The sequence below is a fragment of the Lepidochelys olivacea genome (genome assembly GCF_965140295.1).
Source record: "Lepidochelys olivacea isolate rLepOli2 genome assembly, chromosome: 4".
NCBI classification, from domain to species: Eukaryota; Metazoa; Chordata; order Testudines; family Cheloniidae; genus Lepidochelys; species Lepidochelys olivacea.
Window position 1 is genome coordinate 44,529,781 of NC_140414.1, and position 24,727 is coordinate 44,554,507.

A 24,727-nucleotide genomic window follows, 5' to 3' on the forward strand; every position below is an offset into this window, starting at 1 on the left:
TAAGAATTCACTGTGGGCTAAACTATGCTTTCCCCTGTGTGGGAGCACTGGATGAGGGGTCGGAGAGAAAGCATAGGGAGTGTTTCTCCCCTAGCACATTCATACATGAGCTAGTCATAATTTGGTTCCCAGTGCTGGAGGATGTAAGGAGAGTCAGATGAAATTAGCTCTGGGGCTAGTAGCCCCAGAGAGGCTGTTCCTTGGTGGCCTAAAAATAGGCCCAAGGCTAAGGAATGACAGTACACATGTTGAATAGGTGTAGCAAAGGGCTACACCTCTCCTTGGGTTTCTAGAACTATTGGGCCTAATTCTCCTTTCGCTTATACTACTGTAAACCAGGAGTAACTCCATTTGAAACCAGTGGAATTGCACTGGTAACGCGAAAGGAGAATTGGGTCTATTATGCTATTATCAATTTGGACACTATTTATCTTTACTCCTTCAAAAAGAAAATTTGAGCATTTAATTATATTATTTTAATTGGGACAAGGGTTGCCAACTGTCTAATCGCAGAAACCCAAACATCCTTGCCCCGTCCCCTGCCCTGCCCCTTCTCAGAGGCCCCACCCCCGCTCACTCCATTCCCCCTCCCTCCATTGCTCACTCTCTCCCACCCTCACTCTCTTTCACCAGTCTGGGGCAGGGGGTTGGGGTACGGGAGGGGTTGCAGGTTCTGGGCTGGGGGGTGGGGCCAAGGGGTTCAGAGTGTGGGAAGGGGCTGAGCCTGGTGCAGGAGCGGGTGTGTGGTGTGGGCTCTGGGAGGGAGTTTGGGTGCGGGAGGGGGCTCAGGGCTGGGGCAAGGGGTTGGGGTGCAGGAGAGGGTTCAGGGTGTGGGCTCTGGGAGGAAGTTTGGATGCAGGAGGGGGCTCGGAGTGGGGCCAAGGGGTGTGGAGTGTGGGAGTGGGCTCGGGGAAGGGGTTCGGAGTGCAGGCTCCAGCTGGGCAGCGCTTACCTCGGACAGCTCCCGGAAGCAGCTGGCATCTCTGGCTCCTAGGCTCAGGGGCAGCCAGAGGGCTCTGTGCATTTCCCCTGCCTGCAGGCACCGCCCCTGCAACTCCTATTGGCTGCACTTCCCGGCCCATGTGAGCTGCAGAGTCGGCACTCAAGGCCAGGACAGCGCGCAGAGACCCCCTGGCCGTACCTGCGCCTAGGAGCCAGAGAGACGTGCCAGTTGCTTCCAGGATCCGCATGGAGTCTGGGCAGGTAGGGAGCCTGCCTTAGCTCCGTTGTGTCACCGACCAGACTTTTAGTGGCCTATTAAAATCTCCCAGATTCGTTTCAGCCACCAGGAGATTAATTCCCGGCCAATCCGTGAGTGTTGGCAACACTAGTTGGAAAACTCATTAATTATGATTAACTTTTAATGCAGAGAGTAACTAAAACACACAAAAAATTACTCCAGCGATAAACCATTGTTCTAATTTTTTTGGAGATAACTAAGTTGCAGGTGATATTACACTAAATACTTCCAAAAGGTATGGAATAGTAATATTTTATCTTATAGCTTTGTATTTGAGACATAATTACCAAGTATATTTATACACACTCATGCGTGCGCACATCCCCACACACACACAGGGTGCATGAATCAGAACAAAAATACATTTTCTATTTTTTCCTTTCATTTCATTTGACCACACTTTTAAATAAAACCTTCTTTTTCCCCTTTAAAAGGGTTCACCTTTACATCTGAAAATGTGTAACTGGATTTATAATTTATGATTTCACAAAAAGAAAATAATTAATACTGCAGAAGAACCAGGTAGCATATTTTAGAATTTAATTCAATAATTATATGTAGAATCTGGGATTTCAAGTGCATAATGTCATGTGGTTTTACAACTAAGCATTGCTGCTATCTATGCACAAAAGTCAATATTACATCACACAGTAGTATTTGAAAGCTGTATTAAAGGTTCTCAAGACTCAAGAGTGACAAATAAGTAGCTCCTTAAACTTGTGTTTGTAACAGAGAACATCCCATTCTTTCACAAAATGAGCCACAAGTAGACTTTCAAGTGTCATGGTGACACTGACTAGCTCTGCCACTAACAGTCAAAGATGACAAGGATTTCATAGCCAAGATTAGAACTAACCAAACAACCCCTGGAATGTACAAATCACCCAATTTTCACAAAACAAGGCTGTATAAGTAAGGTTGTATTCTGGTTATATGGTATGTTTACCCAACAAAAACTATATTAAAAGTATGTTAAGGACTGACACACAACTATAAAAATAAGTAAATCAAATATATAACTGTGTTGCAACACTTAGGCCAAAGTCCATCAAGAAAGTATTTGAAGGTGCACAAGTATTCAAAACTACCCCCTAATTGTGATTACTTTAGCTTTATTGTTTTGTATTACAACTTTAATATAATGATAATGCAGTTTCTGTTATGTAAATGTGTTTATTGGTTTTCTAGTGATTATTTTTAAATAAACATAATGGACCAAATATATCACTAATGAAACTCCATTAACTTCACCAGATAGAATTTGATCCATTGCTTTGTCCTGCATAGGTACAAATATTTGTTCTGTTGCATATAGGATTTCTATCAATTGTATTTAGGTTTTGAATATTTTTCCCAAAGTGCTAACTTAGAGAACTACCAGTTATGTAAGACAGTGGGATTTTGCTGGTCCAGCTCTTCATCAAACAAAAAAAGCATGGTTTTATTGTTGATGAAATTTAATTTTTTCTTTAATCCATATTTTGGGTCAAATTTATCCCTGGTGTAACTATTGACCCATTTTAGTTACTCTTTGCACTAAAAGTTAACTAACAAAATATAGTTTCCAGCAAAAATATCATTATATAAATCAATGGTTGACTTTGCCTGGAATACTGTTTTCATATCTGGTCACCCCATCTCAAAGAGAATATTGCAGAAATATAAGGGGTTCAAGACAAGAACTATTAGAAGCACATGGAAAGTGACTGAAAAGATAGAGACTTTTCTTTAGAGCAGAAGTGAATAAGAGAGGATGTGATAAAAGTTAACAAGAATATCCCAGTTATCCTTTAAGTGCTTCCTGCAGATTTTCTTGCATCTTCCTCAGAAGTAGCTGGTATGGCCAGTATTAGAGACAGGATACTGAACGAGATGGACCACTGCTCTGATCCATTTTTGCAATTCTTGTTTCCAAAGTCAGTTGGAAGACAGATTGAGATATATGAAGGACAGTTGTAGTTTACAGATGGTAAATATTGAGATTCATTTAGGTTGTTCTAAATCCAACCTGTTGTGAAATTTTCAGAAAATGAAGAAAAATGTGACATTAAAAAAGAAAAGATTTTACTCTGTGTTTTTATACAGCTACATCAATTAAATGCAGTTATGGGGTTTCCCCCCTACTGATTAGAAAGCAGTTTGCTCAGAAACTGAGCATTGAATCAGGGTGGATTTGATTTATATCAAATTGATTTAAATCATGATTTAAATCACTAGTTAGGAAGACTCGATTTACTTATGGATTTCTACATAAAAGTGCATTCTTGTTGGTTGTTATAACCTTACTGCATATTCTTCACAACTCAGAGATTTCATTCATAGGATTCATTTTTAGAAGGTACACACTATACATTTTTAAAGTGATTTATTTTGAAAACTTTTCAGATTAGTTTTACAGCTATATCAGAAAATGAATGATTGTTTGGTTATTTCACCTACCAAAGGTAATTGAAGCAGATATTTATGAAGTCACTGGGAGGTGAACAATCTCCAATTCAACAGGTTAATCATGAATATTTGGAGGATTTTCTTGCCATGCTGTATTAGGAGGAGAACGTCACCAGACAGACATTTAAATTCTTTTATTTAACTAAAATAACAACATTATGTATTCTGGATTTTTTCAGCAAACATATAATACTTTAACAAATAAGCGTATGAATTTCTGAATTTAGTTAAACATTCAAGTTTCTTTAAAATCAGGTTTGTTTTTGTTAAAATTGTTTAACGAAAATAGTTAAATGAAATATTTTTTTTAAATAAACAAAAATTAAATCGACTATGTCAGCCAGGTCAACGTGAGAAACTTAAAATATCAGTCGTCTTCACCTTCATTTTCCTGTTTGTTCATAATCTGGAAAAGAAAAACAAGCTTTCCTGCTTTTTCAGGTCCCAAACTATTTCTCAATTTGGAATGAATTAGTCCAAAGGAAGAAAATATTCTTTCTACAGTGGCAGAAGAAGCAACTGCTGTTAAAAGTGAGATTATCACTTCAACAGTCTTGGAATCTAAGTGCCTAAGTGACTTCCACCAGTTCACTGGTGTGACTTTCTTTAAAACTTCATCAGCAAACATATATTTCTTGAATGGTTCACCCTGAGCTCTGAAGTTTATTATAGTTGGCATTATGGAGGGATGATTGCTGGATGTCCATGTCAGAGCCAACTCCTCTTCTTCAGCAGTTAAGGTTTGACCCTGATACCGAGTATTGAGAATATTTGCAAGAAAATGAGCTGGAGATCGTGCTTGTCCCATTCGTTTTTTTAATGCTTGTAATTTAACTCTGTCATTGCATATTTCTCTTTTCAAGATCACACTCAGTTCCTTCCAGATTCAACAGCGTCAGCAATAAAACAGCTATTTCCCTGCATTTTGTTCAAGGCTACTCAGCATGTGTTCAACATTTCTCTTAAGCTCAATGTTGAGAACTTTGGCTGTGACAGTGCCATCTATTTTTTCATGATTTTCTTCAGAGACTGTCATCAGATTAGGCCAGTTCTTGGTACAGTGCTCAAACCACTACTGAGTTCCATCACACGTCTTGTGGGAGAGCTAGCTTGGTTCCTCCCACTTTTTTTCAGAGCAGCTGCTGCAAAGTGGTTGTTACGGAAGTATTTTGCAATTTCCACATTAGCCCTTATTTCTGGAAATCTTTGGCCAGGAGATGCATCAAATGAGCACTGCAACCGTATGTTATTAGCTTGGGACTCTCTTCACTGTCTTCTAAATTTTTTCTCATCTTGGATACATTTGCAGCATTGTCTGTTACCAAGCCGTGTACTAGACATTTGAATTTTTTCCCCACAGTTTGTTGTAGCTTTTACTGCTACTTCTTGTAAGTATTCTGCTGTATGCATTTCCTGATGTATCAGTATTTTCTGTAAGAAAGACATTCCCCCCTTCTTCTGTTGTCACACAAGCACATACAACAGGATCATTGTGGACATTGCTCCAGCCAGGTTAACAATTTCACCCTCTAGACCTTTTGCACACTGCTCAATTTCTCTTTCATACACTTTATCCAGCAATTTGCCTGCGACGTCTGCTCTGTTGGGTGGACTGTATCCTGGTCTTAATGACTGAACCATGTTAACGAAGTGTGGGTTCTCAATCATACGGAAAGGAGAGTTTGCTGCATAAACAAACGGGACAATTTTTTTTAATCAATTACCTCTTTTTGTAATCTGCTGTTTCTTATCACAAAGTTATCTACGGTTGTTTCTGGATGATGGAGATTTTTTTTTCTTTTTGCTATAGGTGATATACTGTGGCTATGTGACATACATGATGTGACTGAAACACTATCATTAGCAAATAACTCTGAAACTATAGAAAATGATGGTGATCTTGAAGGTGGATAGTCTTCAGAATCCTGTATGTTGAGGATGGATTCTCCCAAACAAAATAAGTTATTTAATTATTATTACCATACTGCTCATTTAGTATTACTCATTGCATTCACTGACACTCAGTACTACTTTAAAGGTGAAATTGTAAAAGGAAGATCTGCCTATTTCAGCTATTTTTTTTTATCACAACTGCATCTAAAATGATAGTGCCATAGAGTAACAACTATATTTTTTGCTCAAACATGAGAATTCACGAATAGTCCAGAAGGAAGACAGGCAGTCCTTAGGAAAGAAGTATGAAATAAAAAAGTTTACCAACCTGAAGATCCTGCATGTTCACACATGTTCTTTTCATCATCGTCAATGCAGCTTCCTCCTGAGAAGGAACACTTCTCATGATATTGTTTCATTCGGGCAACCAGGCCTTGCATTTCTTTGTTGCACTGTTTGCATTTTGCACACATGCCTGTCTTACCCACAGGTAGAGGAACTTCATTAAAATATTCCCAAACTGGGTCTCTTTTACGGCCTGCTGCCATTATAGATTTTCCCTTCTAGTAAAAGAATGGTATGGTAGATCTCAAATCAATGAAGGCTACACTCAGAAAGACCTCAAGACTTCTGGAATATGCTGCTCAAACAGTTTCACTTTTGTTTCTACTGCCTGTTCCTCCCTCCTCACATTTATCATTAATGATCTGGAGGATGGTGTGGATTGCACCCTCAGCAAGTTTTCAGATGACACTAAACTGGGAGGAGAGGTAGATATGCTGGAGGGTAGGGATAGGACAGAGAGGGCCCTAGACAATTTGAGGATTGGGCCAAAAGAAACCTGATGAGGTTCAACAAGGACAAGTGCAGAGTCCTGCACTTAGGACAGAAGAATTCCATGCACCGCTACAGACTAGGGACCGAATCACTAGGCAGCAGTTCTCCAGAAAAGGACCTAGGGGTTACAGTGGATGAGAAACTGGATATGAGTGAACAGTGTGCCATTGTTGCCAAGAAGGCCAATGGCATTTTGGGATGTATAAGTTGGGGCATTGCCAGCAGATAGAGGGACGTGATCGTTCCCCTCTATTCGACATTGGTGAGGCCTCATCTGGAGTTTCGTGTCCAGTTTTGGGCCCCACACTACAAGAAGGATGTGGAAAAATTGGAAAACATCCAGCGGAGGGCAAAAAAATTATTAGGGGACTGGAACACATGACTTATGAGGAGAGGCTGAGGGAACTGGGATTGTTTAGTCTGCGGAAGAGAAGAATGAGGGGGGATTTGATAGCTGCTTTCAACTACCTGAAAGGGGGTTCCAAAGAGGATGGATCTAGACTGTTCTCAGTGGTAGCTGATGACAGAACGAGGAGTAATGGTCTCAAGTTGCAGTGGGGGAGGTTTAGGTTGGATATTAGGAAAAACTTTTTCACTAGGAGGGTGGTGAAACACTGGAATGCATTACCTAGGGAGGTGGTGGAATCTCCTTCCTTAGAAGTTTTTAAGGTCAGGCTTGACAAAGCCCTGGCTGGGATGATTTAGTTGGGGATTGGTCCTGCTTTGAGCAGGGGCTTGGACTAGATGACCTCCTGAGGTCCCTTCCAACCCTGATATTCTGTGATCTCCAGACTTCTTCTCTTTGTCCAGATCTATTCCGCACCCAACAATCCTCTATTCACTGAGCTCTTTGAAACTTTGCGCTTTTAGAGAGAGGTACGGGATTGACTCTGTGTACACACATTTGCAGAGGGACAATAGGGTTGAGGTCTGTTATTTCTCATCTCTATATATTTATTTATTTTAAAACATTTTTGCTGTTGACAAGCATGTTATCTCTGGAGACACAAATCCACAGTTTGAGAACTGCAAAACTAAGCATCTCTGATGGTATCTTCTAGACGAAGCACTGAGTCCCATTAGGTAGATAGAAAGATTAACCTAAATAATCTATACAGAAGCCCCTGGAACCCATAAGATTGGGTCCCTAATCCATGAACTATTGGAACTCATTTACAAAACTTTTCTTAAACATTAGATGAATATATAGTCTCAGACTATAGAATTAGAATTTATAATTCCTATTCCATGATGAGATCTCTTTGAGCTATAATGTATCTTAATTAAAACTATCTTTAGATAGGTTTTTTCCTCAAAAAGTATTTTATCAAAAAAATTGAATTTTTTTAAAAAAATCATTGATTTTTATCCTCCCTGGAATTGATGCAGCATGTTTAGGGCCTTACCTTACCATTCACAGTCCACTCTAGTCAATTTCCATTCACAGTCCACTCTAGTCAATTTCCCAGTCATAGGATTTTAAAAATCAAATATTTCACAATTTTAGCTATTTAAATCTGAAATTTCACGGTGTTTAATTGTAGGGATCCGACCCAAAAAGGAGTTGGGGGAGGGGGATTGTGAGGTTATTGTGGGGGGGGTTGCGGTACTGCTACCCTTACGTATGCACTGCTGCTGGCGTCGGCACTGGGTAGCTGGAGAGCGGTGGCGGCTGGCCGGGAGCCCAATTCTGGAGGCAGAGCCGCCACCAGCAGCAGCACAGAAGTAAGGATGACATGATATGGTATTGCCACCCTTACTTCTGTGCTTCTGCCTGCAGAGCTGGGCGCTCAGTCAGCAGCCACCACTCATGGTATGGTATTGCCACCCTTACTTCTGTATGAAATTCAGTAAAACTTCTTACTTCTGTATGAAATAGTATAAGAATAACAATATTTGAAAAATACTGAAGAAGATACTATTACATGGGAAAAGATATGCTCATAATTAGTATGAAAGATTTTAATTAAATTACATATTTATTAGTGAATATTGGTGTAAGATTAAGAAACCCCTTAATTCAGACTTTTGTTTAGAGTTGAAAGAAGAAGATTAAACAGGACATTAGAGAATACAGTCTCTTACACGGTTTACAAAAATTATTCCTTTTGATGCTTGTGCATGCTCAAGTGAAGTAGAAAAGATTAAGATAAGAGAAAGGGGAATTGAAACTTCTGTACTGGAATTAAGTAGTTTAAAGCTAAATAACTGATTGTAGTCAAATCAATGGGCCGAGTCCTATACTCTTTTTACTCAGACACACTTAGTATTGAAGTGAATGTACATCACACACTCTGCACCCACAGTAGAGAACCAACCATATATATAAGGAATAATTGACAGTGTGATATATAGGCCTTATCAAGCATAACTTTTGGATGGCTGCATTACTACCAAGTGAGGAAGCTCAAAGTGAACTATTCAGGCTATCTTAAATGCATGGTAATAAAACCATATGCCATAGCATGGCATCATACATTCTGTGTTTGCCATGAATTTAAAAAATTTTTACAGATGTTTTAGATTTTTTTTTTTTTAATTATTGGGATTTGAAAAAAATCCTCTACCTAATAAACCAAGTATGGTTTTTAGAAGTCCCACTGTACCAGGCCCAGAAGTGGCCCTAAATCTCTAAAATGAGGGAAAATAGCTTGTCTTTACCTATAAACTTTACAACTTTAATGTCTGTTTTTTCAGGTTCTTCCAGGACTAGAAGGAAATACTGTGTATTACACTGACAACATTGTCTTCCCAATGGGATGAAACTCCATTTCTAGCCTTTCTGCATCGTGATCAAACAGATTTTGTAGCTGTGACACTTCATTTGTAGAAAACTTGTCAGTAATCTAGGACTAAATCTTGACTGTCCTGAACTTGGGGCCAATGTCACACACACACACACACACGTTTGTATCTATACATATGAATGGGTACATGGAGTGCAATTTGCATCCGCTACATCTCTGAGGGCCCTTGTGCCCAAGGAGGTTTCATACCTAGAGGAAAAGAAAGCATTAATTCTGATACCAAATTCCTTCCATAGGTTCTGCAGGGTAAAGTCAACTGCAGGTTCCCATTGTTGGAGACTGGATGCCTCAGGGGAGTAGTAAGCCGTTGATCTCTTGATCCCAAATTAGAATCCACCCCAAGTCCGACACGACCAAAAAGTAGTTACTCTTATATGGCTGTTCATAGGCAATGTGAATGAGTTAGTGGACTAGGCCCAACTCCTAGTGGGCAAGCGTCCACAAAAATCTCCATGCCAATTGGCAGCCTTGATGGCAGTCTCAGGAGAGAGGCCAGAGTTTGATGATTATGGAAAATGAATTACCCTTTCACCTTAAGAGTTCGTCATGGTTCCAGCAACTTGGCAAAGCAGTGAAAGGAAGTATGCTGTGCTTCTGCCCATTCTGCATCTGCTTTGGAGATAAAGAGATGGTTTCATTCTTCAGGAATGTCTGTACAGTAGAACCTCAGAGTTACGAATACCAGAGTTGCGAACTGACCAGTCAACGACACACCTCATTGGAACAGGAAGTACACAATCAGGCGACAGCAAAGACAAAAAAATGGAAATACAGTACTGTGTTAAATGTAAACTACTAAAAAAAGAAAAAGCAGCATTTTTCTTTGGCATAGTAAAGTTTCAAAGATTTCTTAAGTCAATGTTCAGTTGTAAACTTTTGAAAAAACAACCATAATGTTTTGTTCAGAGTTATGAACATTTCAGAGTTACGAACAACCTCCATTCCCAACATGTTCGTAACTGAGGTTCTACTGTATGTCAGTTTCTACAATCACTTAATTAACCACAAAAGAAAAAAATGATATTTTTTTACATGCAAGCAAGAAGAGTGACAGCATCACAATATAAACTGATATGTGCCGTGGAAGAAAAAGTGAGGTTATGCTTTTGTTATGCAGTTGATAAAGCTATTCTATATAAATTCTAAAGTGTTAAAAAGATGCTTTTCTCCCATTGGTATAGGGTTGTGTGATGTTTTAAATGTTATCAATCTAGTTTCCCTCCCTGTGCAGTATATGTGTATATGGGGGGTATGATCCCAGTAAACCTGAGTAAAAGTCCAAAAAGTAGTAAATCGGGGAAAATTCTCCATTCTCTTGGCTTGGGTATCAGCTTATGATTGTTTTCTTTACCTACAAGTTGTAGTTTCAGAAATCACTAGGTTCACCCAGAATAATTTAGGAATTTAGCTTTAACACAGAATTTAGTAAATTATAGTAGAGATAACCAAGTGAGATCCATAACTGAATTCAGTAAAATAAGAGAGAGAGATTTAAAATTACAGTGGAGTCCTCATTTTAAGGCATAGAAAAAGAACAACAGGAATCTTGAGGAAATATGATTAGGGATGTGGCTATCCATTTAAGATTTTAAAGTGAACCAGGCAAGATTATTAAAATCAGCAAGAAACTCACTTAGGGTCATTTACATGCCAGCAGACACATACTGTATCTAGATAATGAGCTGAGTAGCAGTATATGAAGATGACTATAAAAGGGAGTTCTAGTTGGTAGTAACTGTGAAATTTAGTCAAATTTTAAGACAATCAAATCTTCAATTGGAAATCTGAAAAAAATGGAGCTGGAAAGTGATATCATTTTGTCCCAAATATGTGGTAAGAGGATTCTGCACAAAACATCTTAGACAAAGATTACACTGTGCTGATCAACAGAGCATGAGGGTAGTGCTGAGTGAGTCTGGGAAAGGAGAGGAGTGCCTCAGTACTAGTTTAGAGCCAAGTCAGTACTCTGGTTTAAGCACTATGACTAAGCAGTCACCTTTTGTGTTTGTTATTTTAAAGAGGTAGCCAGACAAATCCTGAATTTGTGTATTGTTAACTGTTTAACAATGATATATTCATGGAACCAGCTGTTCTGCTCCTGCTCAGCTGACACAGCAAGGACAGAATACTAGGAGAACATCTGATCTTACAACTTTTTCTTAGGGGAAATTTTACCCCTGTGCACTTGGGACTTAAGTGGTATATAGGTCTTGTAATGGTCCTCTGCACAGAGAGTGAATTTTATCAGCAGAGTGGCAATAGGCTCTGGCCCTGAGCACTACACAGGTAAAACTTATTGAAGTCAGCAAGAGTATTGCCTGAGTATGAGCTTGTTATTTAAAGGCTCACAGTGAGTGGGGTCACATATTTTGTATTTGGGGACTTTTTAACAGCAGAATACAGGCCCTTTTACTGATTAGCATGCTTCATGAATTCTCAGTCTGTGAGAAATTTTTTCTCAAAAACTTGCAAAGATATGTCCTCCTTTTTGAGGTATTGGTATAAGAACAAAAAATAATTTTTCTTACACTTCTGTCATTCTTCTTTTCTTATTCCTAAAACTTCGTTATAGGTTTGTGTATTCAAACCTTTGCATATCTCGCTGCTTCCCTTTTATAACCAGCATGCGTCTTCAAATCATTCCTAACTGCATTTTAGACCTATCTATGCTGTCTCCCAGAAAAGGTGTTTGCAAGCGACACAAGCATTAAATTAATTTTCTAGATCAGTCACTTTTTCTGATATTTTTCAGGAACATGGCATTCCAACTGACATGGGCTATGCGGTAGCTCCGCACCACTCCGGCGTTTACCCTGTACATGTTCAGCTTTATGAGGCCTGGAAAAAGGTCTGGAATATCAAAATCACCAGCACAGAAGAGTATCCACATCTAAAACCGGCACGGTACAGACGGGGCTTCATCCACAAAAATATCATGGTGAGATGCTTTTATGATTTTTATATTCAAACTTACTGCTTCAGCTTTTCATGATTCATTTTAACAAACAAAACAAAAAAAGTGTAAAAGCACAGCATCCTGAAAGTTAACATTGTGAGAAGCACATATTGCTATGTAGAAATAGTAAGGTATAGTTGACATTAACCTGCTAATTAAAATCAGCATGTCTAAGCCTCTTGCTGGCATTCGTCGTACTGCTGATGAGAGCAGCATAAATTCTGACATTGGGGCCTATCTGTTACTGCTTTTGATAATGGCTTAAAAAGCTGAAGGAAAATGTCGGTGTAACAAAGTAATTCACAACCAGCTGGAAATCTCACCAGTAATACTTTGGTGCGTGTTATTGGTGAGATTTTCATCTAGTTGTAAATTGGCATCGCTCCACTGACTGCAAAGGAGCTATGCCAACATACACCAATTGAAAATCTGGCCTTGCATCTTTAAACAATAAAGTGCTGCTTCAATTGTATGAAATGGCTCTCACCTTACAACCTTCTCACACATTCTGCCAGTGTGCTTCTTACTATGGCTCAAACCCAGCGCTAAGCTCTTGGCCCAAGTAGCAAGGCTTTGGTGCTGGGAAGAAGCCCAGAGGGGGCTGGAGGGAAGAAAGCCTCCTCTCAGGCTGTGGAATTGTTCCATGGAGGCAACTCTAGTCCAAATCACCCAATTCCCCCATTGTACTCCCTATAATTCATATTGACAGACACTGACTGCACTACTTGCCTGACAGTGGCTTTTCGTTACTGACACAAAATTCTCTGTTAACATTGTAGGTCACAAATCTCAGGCTTTCTGTTCTTCAGAGCAAATGCATTAATTTTCTGCATCTGCAGGCTGATGGTGATAACACATGCCATAATAAAGACATTATATAAGATTTACCAGAAGCATTTCCCCTCCTGCTCAACTTATCTCTGTACCTTTGTACCCATTGCACTGGCATTTCGTCAGGGAAACCAGAAGAATTTAAAAAGCATTTGGAGGATTATAACAAATGCGTTAATTCCATATATTTCATAATTATGTGTGATTTATGGTCTATAGCAGGGGTGGGCAAACTACTGCCCGTGGGCCAGATCCGGCCCACTGGCAGTTTTAATCCGGCCCTCAAGTTCCCGCTGGGGAGTAGGGTCTGGGCCTTGCCCAGCTCTGGCACTCCAGCCAGGGAGCAGGGTTGGGGGCTGCTCCATGCTGCTCCCAGAAGCAGCAGCCTGGCCCCCTTCCAGCTCCTATGCGAAGGGGCAGCCAGGGGACTCTGCTCCGCACACTCTGGAACCGCAGCCAATGGGAGCTGCAGGGGTGGTGCCTGCGGAGAGCTGCCTGGCTGCGCCTCTGTGTAGTAGCCAGAGAAGGAACGTGCCATTGCTTCTGGGAGCAGCTTGAGATAAGCGCCACCCAAAGCCTGCACCCCTGGCCTCCTCCTGCAGCCCAACCTCCTGCCCCAGCCCTGATTCCCCTCCTGCCCTCTGAACCCTTCGATCCCAGCCCTGAGCACCCTCCTACATCCCAGAGCCCGCACCCCCAGCCAGAGCTGTCACCCCTGCACCCCAATCCCCAGTCAGACCTCCCTCCTGCACCCGAAACTCCTCATTTCTGGCCCCACCCCAGAGCCTGCATCCCTAACCAGAGCCCTCACCCCCTCCCACATCCCAGCCCCAATATTGTGAGCATTCATGGCTTGCCATACAATTTCTATTCCTAGGTGTGGCTCTCAGGCCAAACGGTTTGCCCATCCCTGGTCTATAGTCATTGTAGAATGTAAAATTCTGTAGAATGTTGAAAAAATTACCACAGAAAAGAATGATTCATATACTAGCATAATTTCTTCCAAGTAAGGAATTTCCATAGTAGGTGTCAGGTTTAAAAAGTCTGAGCCTTTATTCTAGCAAACACTGAATTTGCCAAACTGCTGTTTGATAACCACTGTGATCTGAGATTTAGATCTATATTTTTAAAGGTATTTAAAATGTTCAGCCTTAAAATGTAAATTTTCTGGAAAAAAATTTTCTGGAAAAAAAATATGTTTTTTCCAGAAAAAATATATATATATATATATATATATGATTGAAACCCATCCATTTTCCAAGTTGGGGATACAAGGAAACATTTCAAAGGTGGTTCTATTATAAAAAGCAAATTCATGAAATAGCAGCACCTTACTCAAAGGAGCTATTCCCTGTGTATGTTTAGAGTCATACATGCTTATTTTAGTCATTACAAAAATAAGTTTGTACTACTTTTTACTACCATTAATCTTGCAGAGCTGGCACAGCTGAGAGAGTGAGCTGGATTCTACTGTAACTTATGCATCATCAACAAAAATAACTACATTTGAACACAATCATTATTGTCAATGATGCATGAGCAAGAAAGAACCAATTTGACTTTCAAATTTTGCACTGAATTTTCAGGACTGGCACAAAAGAGAGCCTACTTTTAAGTGGAAACTGAACAGATTTGAATAACAATCAATAAATACAGAACACACGAAGCTATTTTTATAAAATCACATTTCAGATTATGACCTCACTTTCTGAACTAAAAAAGTTTTGGTAACCAGCCTTAAAATACAGTTAGATTAGATATCAAGTACATAAAGAGGTTTTTTTGGAGACTCTGAATTACATCTGGCTTTTTGACTGTGTAGTCACTGTGTTTCAAAAAAAAAAAAAATTCATGAATTTATGGGAAAAAATGACTTGTGGTTGGTCATTCTTTGTTTGTTCGTTTGTTTATTCAAAAAATGTATATATATGTCAGTATGACAGGTTTCAGAGTAGCAGCCGTGTTAGTCTGTATCCGCAAAAAGAAAAGGAGGATTTGTGGCACCTTAGACACTAACAAATGTATTTGAGCATAAGCTTTTGTGAGCTACAGCTCACTTACCCAGGGCTTGGATTAATTGTCAGTCTAACTACTGACTTCAGTTAACAGTGCAATGCTAAATCTACATAACAGTTTAATAACAGAAAGTAAATAGTAAAGTTACAAAAGTTCATTTGTATTCAATTTATTAGTTTACAAAAGGAATGAAAGTAATTTTGTTTTGAGATATTTTTCTTTATCATCTTGTTTTTACTCAGGTCCTTCCTCGGCAAACCTGTGGTCTGTTCACTCATACAATTTTCTATAAGGAGTATCCTGGGGGTCCAAAAGAACTAGACAAGAGTATCCAGGGTGGGGAGTTGTTTTTCACAGTTGTTCTCAATCCAGTAAGTAATACAACCTGCTTTTGAAATGATTAACAAAAAATGATTAAAGAGAAATTTGCTGATGAACTATGTCTCCCAAGGAATATTGATTTGTCACAGATCAAAGCAGTCTCCTGTTCCTTATCTAATATGTTTGAGCTCTAATACTGTGCAGATATACTATAAGATTTAATAATTTGATGCTGGCTTCTGTTTTATCTGGCTTATAGTTAATGTGAGGTTTCAGAGTAGCAGCCGTGTTAGTCTGTATCCACAAAAAGAAAAGGAGTACTTGTGGCACCTTAGAGACTAACCAATTTATTAGAGCATAAGCTTTCGTGAGCTACAGCTCACTTCATACTGTTCTTGTAAAGTGCTGGAAATGGCCCACCTTGATTATCACTACAAAAGGTTCTTCCCGCCCCGCTCTCCTGCTGGTAATAGCTTACCTTTCCTGATCACTCTTGTTACAGTCTGTATGGTAACACCCATTGTTTCATGTTCTCTGTGTATATAAAATCTCCCCACTATATTTTCCACTGTATGCATCGATGAAGTGAGCTGTAGCTCACAAAAGCTTAGGCTCTAAGTTTGTTAGTCTCTAAGGTGTCACAAGTACTCCTTTTCTTTTTATAGTTAATGTGGTGTCTAAAGCCAAGCCTCTGTCTTTTTTTGTTTTGCTTTTCTTTGATTTTTTAGATTAAGCAATAATTAGGATTTAATTTCTAAAAGTATTAAAGTATTGAGAATTCTTATTGCTAAAGCTGCAACAAATACCTTAGGTGAAGTCCATAAGAATTGATATTCAGTTAAATGGACCACACAATCAGTCTATTTACCAGCTTATTTATCCCTGGTGGAGAAAGAATGGAACAGTCAGGCTATTAAACTGTGGAATATTGAAGGTTAGCATAATATAGCACAATATGTTTGAAATTGGCTTGGATTAGGTAGGATTTATCAAGAATTGACATGAGACTCCTATCTTGTAAATCTGAGGTAAGTTTTGCCCCCAAGGTCAAGGTGAATTTAAGTTGAAAGGCAAAGTATTGATAAAAGCTAGGTTGCATTTGCAGCTTGTAAATAAGATTTGGTATGATGAGTTTACACTGACACTTAACCACTAAACTGGGATTTTCAAAGGTGCTTAAAGGAGCGGGACATCTATTTCCTTTCAGATCCTTTGAATAGCTCAATCTAAATATTACTGTGCCCTCATTTAATACACACAACATAAGTGAGATTTCAGAGGAAAGAAGCTGTCTGTAAGCAACGCTGGAGAATTTGACACATAATTGGCAAGCAATTCTTTTTCAAGGCTTAAATTCTTTTACACTTTAGTTTTAATTGTTTAGGGGGTTGGGTTTTTTGTGTTTTTTGTAATGTTTAGAGGTTATGCAGTGAATTTGAGAGAGAAAAAACACACATCCTCCACAAAGCTGCAGTCTCCCTAGTTCAGGATACCTGCAGGAGTCACTCTGATCTTCAGGTGCGGCAATGGCATCAGGTACAAATAGAAAATTATCCCTTTTCAGGTCAGATACATTAACAGCGTGAGACTGGGGCAGCACTTTGGGTGGGAGGCTTCAGTCAAAAGCTGGGTGCTTTAGGAAGTTGCTGCAACTCTTCTAAGGGGTGCAGGGAGGCTCAAGCACCACTCTGCTGTGTCAGAATATTGAGCAAAGCTCCTCAAGGGTAGTGTGCTAGCTCAAGAAATGGAACTGGAAGAAAAAGATACAGCACCAAAAAATTGGAGTCAGGTGGTGAACTACACTCCAGGATTAGAAAGAGGTATGAACACAACTCAGGTGACAGCAGTGTGGTAGCAAAGCTTACCATGGGGCTGGTTGCTTGAATCATAAACCTAGCCAAAAGCAAGTGAGGTGTGTGAGCAGGGTTTGTTACTTCTGAGTTTGAGAGGGTGACATGGCCAAGTCTGAAGCAGCACTTTCTGACAGGCACTCAGGGAGCGGAGCATTCATCTTCCCCACCATGAGATATTTTCCTGTGAGCATCCTGATTTTTACAGGGTGTCATAAATATAAAGGGAAGGGGTTAAGAAACTCTGATACAGTACTATAAAATCCTCTTACCTATAAAGGGTTAAGAAGCTCAAGTAACCTGGCACTTGACCAAAATGACCAATAAGGGGACAAGATACTTTCAAATCTGGGAGAGGAGGGGGAAGGCTTTGTCTGTCTGTGTGATGCCTCTGCCAGGGACAGATCAAGAAAGCAAGCAATCCAACTCCTATAGAGTTAGTAAGTAATCTAGCTAGAAAATGCGTTAGATTTTCTTTTGTTTTTGGCTTGTGAAATTCGCTGTGCTGGAGGGAACGTGTATCCCTGTTTTTGTGTCTTTTTGTAACTTAAGGTTTTGCCTAGAGGGATCTCTGTGTTTTGAATCTGACTGCCTGTGAGATTATCTTCCATTCTAATCTTGCAGAGTTATTCTTTTATCTTTGTTTTGTTCTTCTAATAAAGTTCTTTTTAAGAATCTGATTGGGTTTTTAGAGTCCTAAAAACCCAAGGCTGGTCTGTACTCATCTTGTTTATTCTCAAGCCTCCCCAGAAAGGGGGTGTAAGGCTTGGGGGGATATTTTGGGGGAAGACGTCTCCAAGTGGTCTTTTCCCTGATTCTTTGTTAAATCACTTGGTGGTGGCAGCATACTGAATCCAGGTATGAGGATTTTTTTGTCTTGGTGGAAATTTTAACCTAAGCTGGTAGAAATAAGCATAGGGGGTCTTTCATGCGGGTCCCCCCATCTGTACCCCAGAGTTCAGAGTGGGGAAGGAACCCTGACACAGGGCATGACACTTGTTGCAATGGTGCCATGTTGTTCACTTTGGCACAGGAATTCATGCCCTGGAACAAGAATTTCTATACATTTTTGGGTTGGAAAAATTTCATGGATTATTTTGGTTTGTTTTTCGAACTCTTAGGTTTGGCAGTCTTAACATTAGCCAGTTAGGAGGAGTTACTTGACCTAGCCAATTCTTCTGCTTTGCTTCTCTAGGCCTTTCCCTACCAGCCTGTCAGTGGGCTGATGCAATCAGCACTCACCTACTGGAAAATCTGCAGTTGGTATCCACTCTACTTCTACTGTCTGCTATTTATAAGGCCTTCACTGCTCCCATCTAAGTAAGCACACAGCTGCATGTGCACAGATGGGGGGTATCTGATTTAAAAAACAAAATCTGGCTTTTGTATACATTACTTGACATCTTGCCTAGCACTAATACTCTGCAATGTTGCGTAGGAGACCTTTTAGTCCTAAACCTGCCAGATCATTCCCTCTGATTTAAATTAATATAGCAACACGATGCCAGCATTTGCTGTATACTTATCAGATCTCTTAAACAAAACAAGGTTGATACTATGCTGTATTTGGATGTGACACTTTTGAGGAAATAGACCATAAAATATGTGTAACACTATAGCTGCTATTCCATTGTAAATAGAATCTCTTTCTGCAATTCTGGCTGCATTCTCTCCCGCTTTTTGTTACTTTATGATTATTATTTCCCTTTTTTCCAGTGGTCTCTAAAATAAATTACTGAATATAAAAAAATATTAATATTGAGGATTACGTTTTAAAGCTGAGACTTTAATTGTACAGAATTCAAGAAATTCAAAATTAAGATTTCCTTCCACCCTGAACAGTTCCTCCTTTTGTGTTTTATTGTTTTTTATTTTTTATTTGAATTATTGTAGCATGTGGAGACCCCAGTTGGAGATCAGGGCCCCCTTGTGTGAGGTACTGTATACGCATATAATAAAAAGTTAGTCCTTGCCCCAAAGAGCTTACAATCTCTATATATTGCAACACAACAGCTGATGTATAAAATGGATAAACGGGGAGGAAAGACAAGATAAACCGTGGTTTATTAGTGTAATACAAAGATGTTTCAGCATACCTGCCTAGTAGTTATTGATTGAAAGTACAATAGTGTCTTTGTATGAGTTACAATATAGTCTTTCATTGCATGATCACACAGTGTAACATTATTGAGCATACAATACAATATAAAATAATGGGAGTTAAATGCACTCTTTTTTGTAATTGCATATACACACAAATAGCATGCCAAAATTTTGCCCTGACAAATTGCAGGTATAGATTTAGGGGCTGCCTTTGAAAAGATAGACCATAAGTCTTAAATACTTATTTAAAAATTGTTCCTAAAGCTGTTTGCTTTTGGGCTGATGGATAGATAATTTTAAAAAGTAGGCATTTTTAAATACATTTTTAAAAGTGTTAAATGTATTTATTCATAAATGGCAAGTCTAGCAAAAACGTTTTATTTGTGCAAATAGTAGACATTTCAAAAGGTAAAGTACATATTTTCATATATTTCAGTGATCATGACATGTTTTATTTCACAAACTTTCGTGTACTTACCATAAAGTAGTTTGGGTTTATTTTTGAGGAAATAATCATATATTCAGCCTATTACAGGAAACAAAACTTCCATTGGGAGGAATTCTCTTTATATCACTTGGTCATAGATACAAAAAACATTAAGAGGAGCCATTACACAGGAACCATTACACTATCAAGTAAATAATATTCTCTTCTAAAAAAAGTTAAAAACTTATACAGTTCACAGAAATTTTTTGATGAGGTGAATTTAACATTAAATTTAAGTCCTCACTATGATTTCACTTACGTTGTCGGTTTAGCTTAACGTTATGTGAATACAGGGTTTTTTTGGTGGTTTAAGTTATTAACCTGGTTCTGTAGGAAATGCATATGTGTACTTCACTTTCAAGTCAATCCCCATAAAAATCAGCCCCAAAATGTTCTTTGTGGTCTGGTCATACAATGGTAGCTTTTCACCAGAGAGGCTTTCTTCCTGTAATAGTCTGGAAACAACCACAAGTACAGAATGAACCACAAAAAACAGTACCATCTGTGAATCTGTAAGCTTTTGACATATGAGAACCTGTGTTAGTGCCATTTTCCCAGGGCATTCTCAATTCACTAGCCCTGCAGGTAAGAAAAGCATCAGTCAACACAGGAAATCCTGCTCTGCAAACGATCTCTGCTACTTATATTTTATGTGGGACATAAGAGCTAATGGACCAAAGAAGCTGATCTTGTGGTCTGCAAACCTCTATTTATTTTGTTTGAATTTATATCTAGACTGCTGGTTGAACTGTGATCTGATAGTGGCTGTAGAAAGACCTTGGCAGCAATGCCCATTATGTTTATAAAGCATTGAGTGCTTAAGTGCTATCTAACTGTGAAAGGAGACTGAATAGTTTTATAACTCATTGCCTACTTTTTAATAATACTTTACATTTCTACTGTTGAAGATCTCAAAGGGCCAGATTTTCATTAATGTCAATGGACTTGGGCCAGGTTACAGCAGCTGAGGATCTAGCACAGTGTTTCATAAAAAGTAATGAATCAAGCCTCACAAGAGTCCTGTATTGTTAGTATACAAATATTTTTCTCATTTGCCAATCAGAAAACTGAGGCACACAGGGATTATGTGACTTGCCCAAAGCCACATGGCAGAATTAGGAAGAGACCTCAGATCTTATGGCTCTTATTCTTACTTATATGTAAGACAAATGTGGTGTCAGATGTCATTAGTCATCTATCCAGCTGGAAACTCTGTTTAGTCATTGGTCTCTTGTTTCTGAGGATTACTCCTATTTCCTCTCCTTTTTCTCCTTTTATGTAGCAGTGGCTCCAAGTGGGGCCACATAGATTGGATCCTTCTCTTTGTATTCAGCTGCTTCAATAGCTTTACAACTCCTTTCTTACAAAAAAGAACCTTGATTCTGTGGAAACAGATGGGAGCAGGAGGAGATGCAAGCACCATATGACCTGCAAGTAATCAGTCCACAAAGCACAGTATGAGAACCACTAGTATAAGGAAATGTGAACCTACTGAACATATCAAAAGGAAGGACTGAATTCAAGTGCTGTTTGCCCTCTACCACGGTTTAAGCGGCCAAACATTTAAGGGTCCATCCTTAACCATTTGCACCTCACAAAGTAAGGTAATAATCACCATGAAAGTGGCAAAATGTGGCCCTAAGAAAATTTTAGGGAAGAACATGTTATTGTTCTTTCTAAAAAATATTTATTAATTTGCATTAATTTAACCAAAAATGTTTTTAAAATCCCAAATGATTCCATAAAAACTAAAAAAAACTAGTGCAATTTCTTGGCATACTGTATCTGTAATGGCATCAAAAATATTTCTCAAGTATCTGTGTCTGATAAAATCGTTAGACCCTTCAATGAAAGCCTGATTCATCCATCTTTGTCTGCAGTATTAAATGAATATTCTGGATTAGTAGGAACAGATTTCTGTTCAGTGTCTCAAAGCATGAAATGAGACCAATCTCCTAAGGATATCTTGTGAAGGATGAAAAAAAGTGAGCATTTAGGTTTTGACTTATATATAACTATCAGGTAGATATAGTATACTGCCATCAGCAGTATCAGTTTTTGTAGGATTTACTAATAAAACATAACAAGACGACTCTATTGTTAGCCATGGGCCAGTTTGAGTGTAATTAGATCCAAGGGCCAAGCAGAATTGAACATACAAACACACCTTTGATATAAATCTACATGAACGTGTCTCTATCTCCTGCTGTTTTTCTCTTGCTCACATACAAAACATACATCCATACTTGTCATAAATATAAAGGGAAGGCTAACCACCTTTAAATCCCTCCTGGCCAGAGGAAAAAACCCTTTCACCTGTAAAGGGTTAAGAAGCTAAAGATAACCTCGCTGGCACCTGACCAAAATGACCAATGAGGAGACAAGATACTTTCAAAGCTTGGGGTGGGGGAGTGGAACAAAGGGTTCTCTCTGTCTGTGTGTTGCTTTGGCTGGGACCAGAGCAGGAATGCAGGTCAGAACTCCTGTAAAGGGCTAATAAGCAATCTAGGTATATGTGTTAGATTCTGTTTTGTTTAAATGGCTGATAAAATAAGTTGTGCTGAATGGAATGTATATTCCTGCTTGTGTCTTTTTGTAACTTAAGGTTTTGCCTAGAGGGATTCTCTATGATTTGAATCTGATTACCCTGTAAGGTATTTACCATTCTGATTTTACAGAGGTGATTCTTTTACTTTTACTTCAATTGAAATTCTTCTTTTAAGAACCTGATTGCTTTTTCATTGTTCTTAAGATCCAAGGGTTTGGGTCTGTGTTCACCTATGCAAATTGGTGAGGATTTTTATCAAGCCTTCCCCAGGAAAGGGGGTGTAGGGTTTGGGAGGATTTTGGGTGGAAAGACGTTTCCAAGTGGGCTTTTTCCCTGTTATATATTTGTTAGACGCTTGGTGGTAGCAGCAATAAATTCCAGGGGCAAAAGGTAAAATAGTTTGTACCTTGGGGAAGTTTTAACCTAAACTGGTAAAAATAAGCTTAGGGGGTTTTTCATGCAGGTCCCCACATCTGTACCCTAGAGTTCAGAGTGGGGAAGGAACCTTGACAATACTACTAACCTATGTCCATCATAGTCAGTGCTTTTATTACCAAGTGAAGTGGAGCATGTGTGACCAGACTGTTTGTATATGTAAGTGGAGGAGTTTAAATTGAGAGAGCACCTGCTGTAGATTTCCAGGATCAAACATAATGAATTCCTCAAAGCCTATGCAGAGGCTATATGACAGGCCAAGAGAACATTCCTATCAGCCTCCATTGAAGCTGCCAAATCCTGCTCAAGGAGCTATTCAGAGTGATAATGTACTTCATCAATCCTGAACATCAGAACAGAGCACCAAGCACTGTGAAGAACTGTCATCCTGCTTTGCTGAAGAGATGAGACACGTTCAGCAAGACTTCTCCAGCAGCGTGGATCTGCTCCACTAATAGCCACCAGCTGACAGCCCACCTGCATTCTTAGAGTTCAGTGCAGCCACTGATCAAATAATTCTGGAACCCTAAAGGAGTCTTGACCCAAGACTGTGAATCTGACCCATGCCTGTCCTGGCTAGTGAAAGAGAGAAATGAACCACAGGTGCCACTCCTGATTAAAATAAACCAGGTCTCATTCATAGAAAGAATCTTCCCATCCCCCTTCAAACACACAATAGTCTGACTAACAGTGAAGAAACCCAGCCAGAATATATTGGTTCTAGCCAATTAACACCAAGCGTCAAACCTCCCATTGCTGAGCAACCTTGCAGAGAAGCTAGCCAAAGGCCGACTACAAGCAAATTTAACTGAAGCTAACAATGTACACCTAGCACAATCAAGATTCAGGCAAGGACATGGGACTGAAAGCACTTCAGTGGCACTGATGGATGATCTCCTGGTGTCCCTAGAGGGAGGGCAGACAGCTAGTCTTCTCCTCCTGGACTTCTCTGTAGCATTTGACACGGTTGACTCTGCAATACTTCTGTCTTGCCTGACAGAGGTGGCAGGAGTTAAGGGTAATGAGCTAAAATGGTTTGAGTCCTTCCTGGAGGGATGTGCCTAACGAGTAATAATGGGAAACTGCATTTCCACTATTAGACCTCTCACTTATAGAGTCCCATGAGGATCAATTCTCTCTCCAGTCTTTTTCAACATCTACAAGCAACTACACTAGCTGTATTGGTCAGATGACGAACTCACATGCCAGCAATGTGCAGATGACACATAATTCTACCTTCACCACATATGACCAGACCTCTACCACCAAGATGGCCCAGTGCTTGGGCAAGATCAGCTCATGCATGAAGAAAAGCTAGCTGAAGGTGAACCCAAGCGAGACAGAGGTTAGGCAGAGGAAAGCCTTTTGAAGGGTTTGCAGCCATGGTGCAGTTTCCTTGAGGGTACATACCCACAGTTGGTCAAGTCAGTCTGTAGATTGTGAGCACTTCTGGATTCCTTACTCATAATAAGCTCTCACATTACAGTCTGTACAAATAAAGCTTTCTGTCATCTCTCATTGACAAAGAGACTCCATCCTATCCTATTGGATGGTGACATGGTCTCAGTTATTCATGCCTTTGTCACTTCTCATCTGAATTGCAGCAATGTGATATATCTGGGCCTTCAGTGTTTAGGAAACTCCAAATGGTACAGATCTCAGCAGCACATCCTCTCAGTAAAACAGGCTACCATGAGCGCATCAAACCTGTCCTTTACTCTCTATGCTGGCTTCCCATAGAATATCAATTCAAGTTCAAGTTCTCAGTCATTATCTTCAAGACACTCCATGGACTGGGTTAGGATAGCTGAAAGACAACCTAAAGCTCTGGGATGAAAACAGTTGTCAATAACTTCGATTCTCTGGCACAATGGAACTCTCTAAAATAAGAATAAAGTTAGTCTGTGCAGAGTCAGAGGCCGGTCCAAGACTGTGGAATGAACTGCCACAAGAAC

The 24,727-nt window shown here is 39.5% G+C and overlaps 1 protein-coding gene across 3 annotated transcripts in view; it reads left to right on the top strand.

The window, feature by feature from the left end:
* LOC311519591 (bifunctional heparan sulfate N-deacetylase/N-sulfotransferase 3) overlaps positions 1-24,727 on the top strand; it is a 132,978-nt gene that overhangs the window by 52,757 nt on the left and 55,494 nt on the right. For all 3 annotated transcript variants that reach the window (XR_014711318.1, XM_084626239.1, XM_084626238.1), the window contains exons 5-6: positions 11,978-12,163; positions 15,271-15,399. Coding sequence is in view for 2 of the 3 variants with exons in the window: in XM_084626239.1 (XP_084482365.1) it covers positions 11,978-12,163; positions 15,271-15,399 (315 nt within the window). In the remaining variant the exon portion in view is untranslated. The remainder of the gene's footprint in view (positions 1-11,977; positions 12,164-15,270; positions 15,400-24,727) is intronic.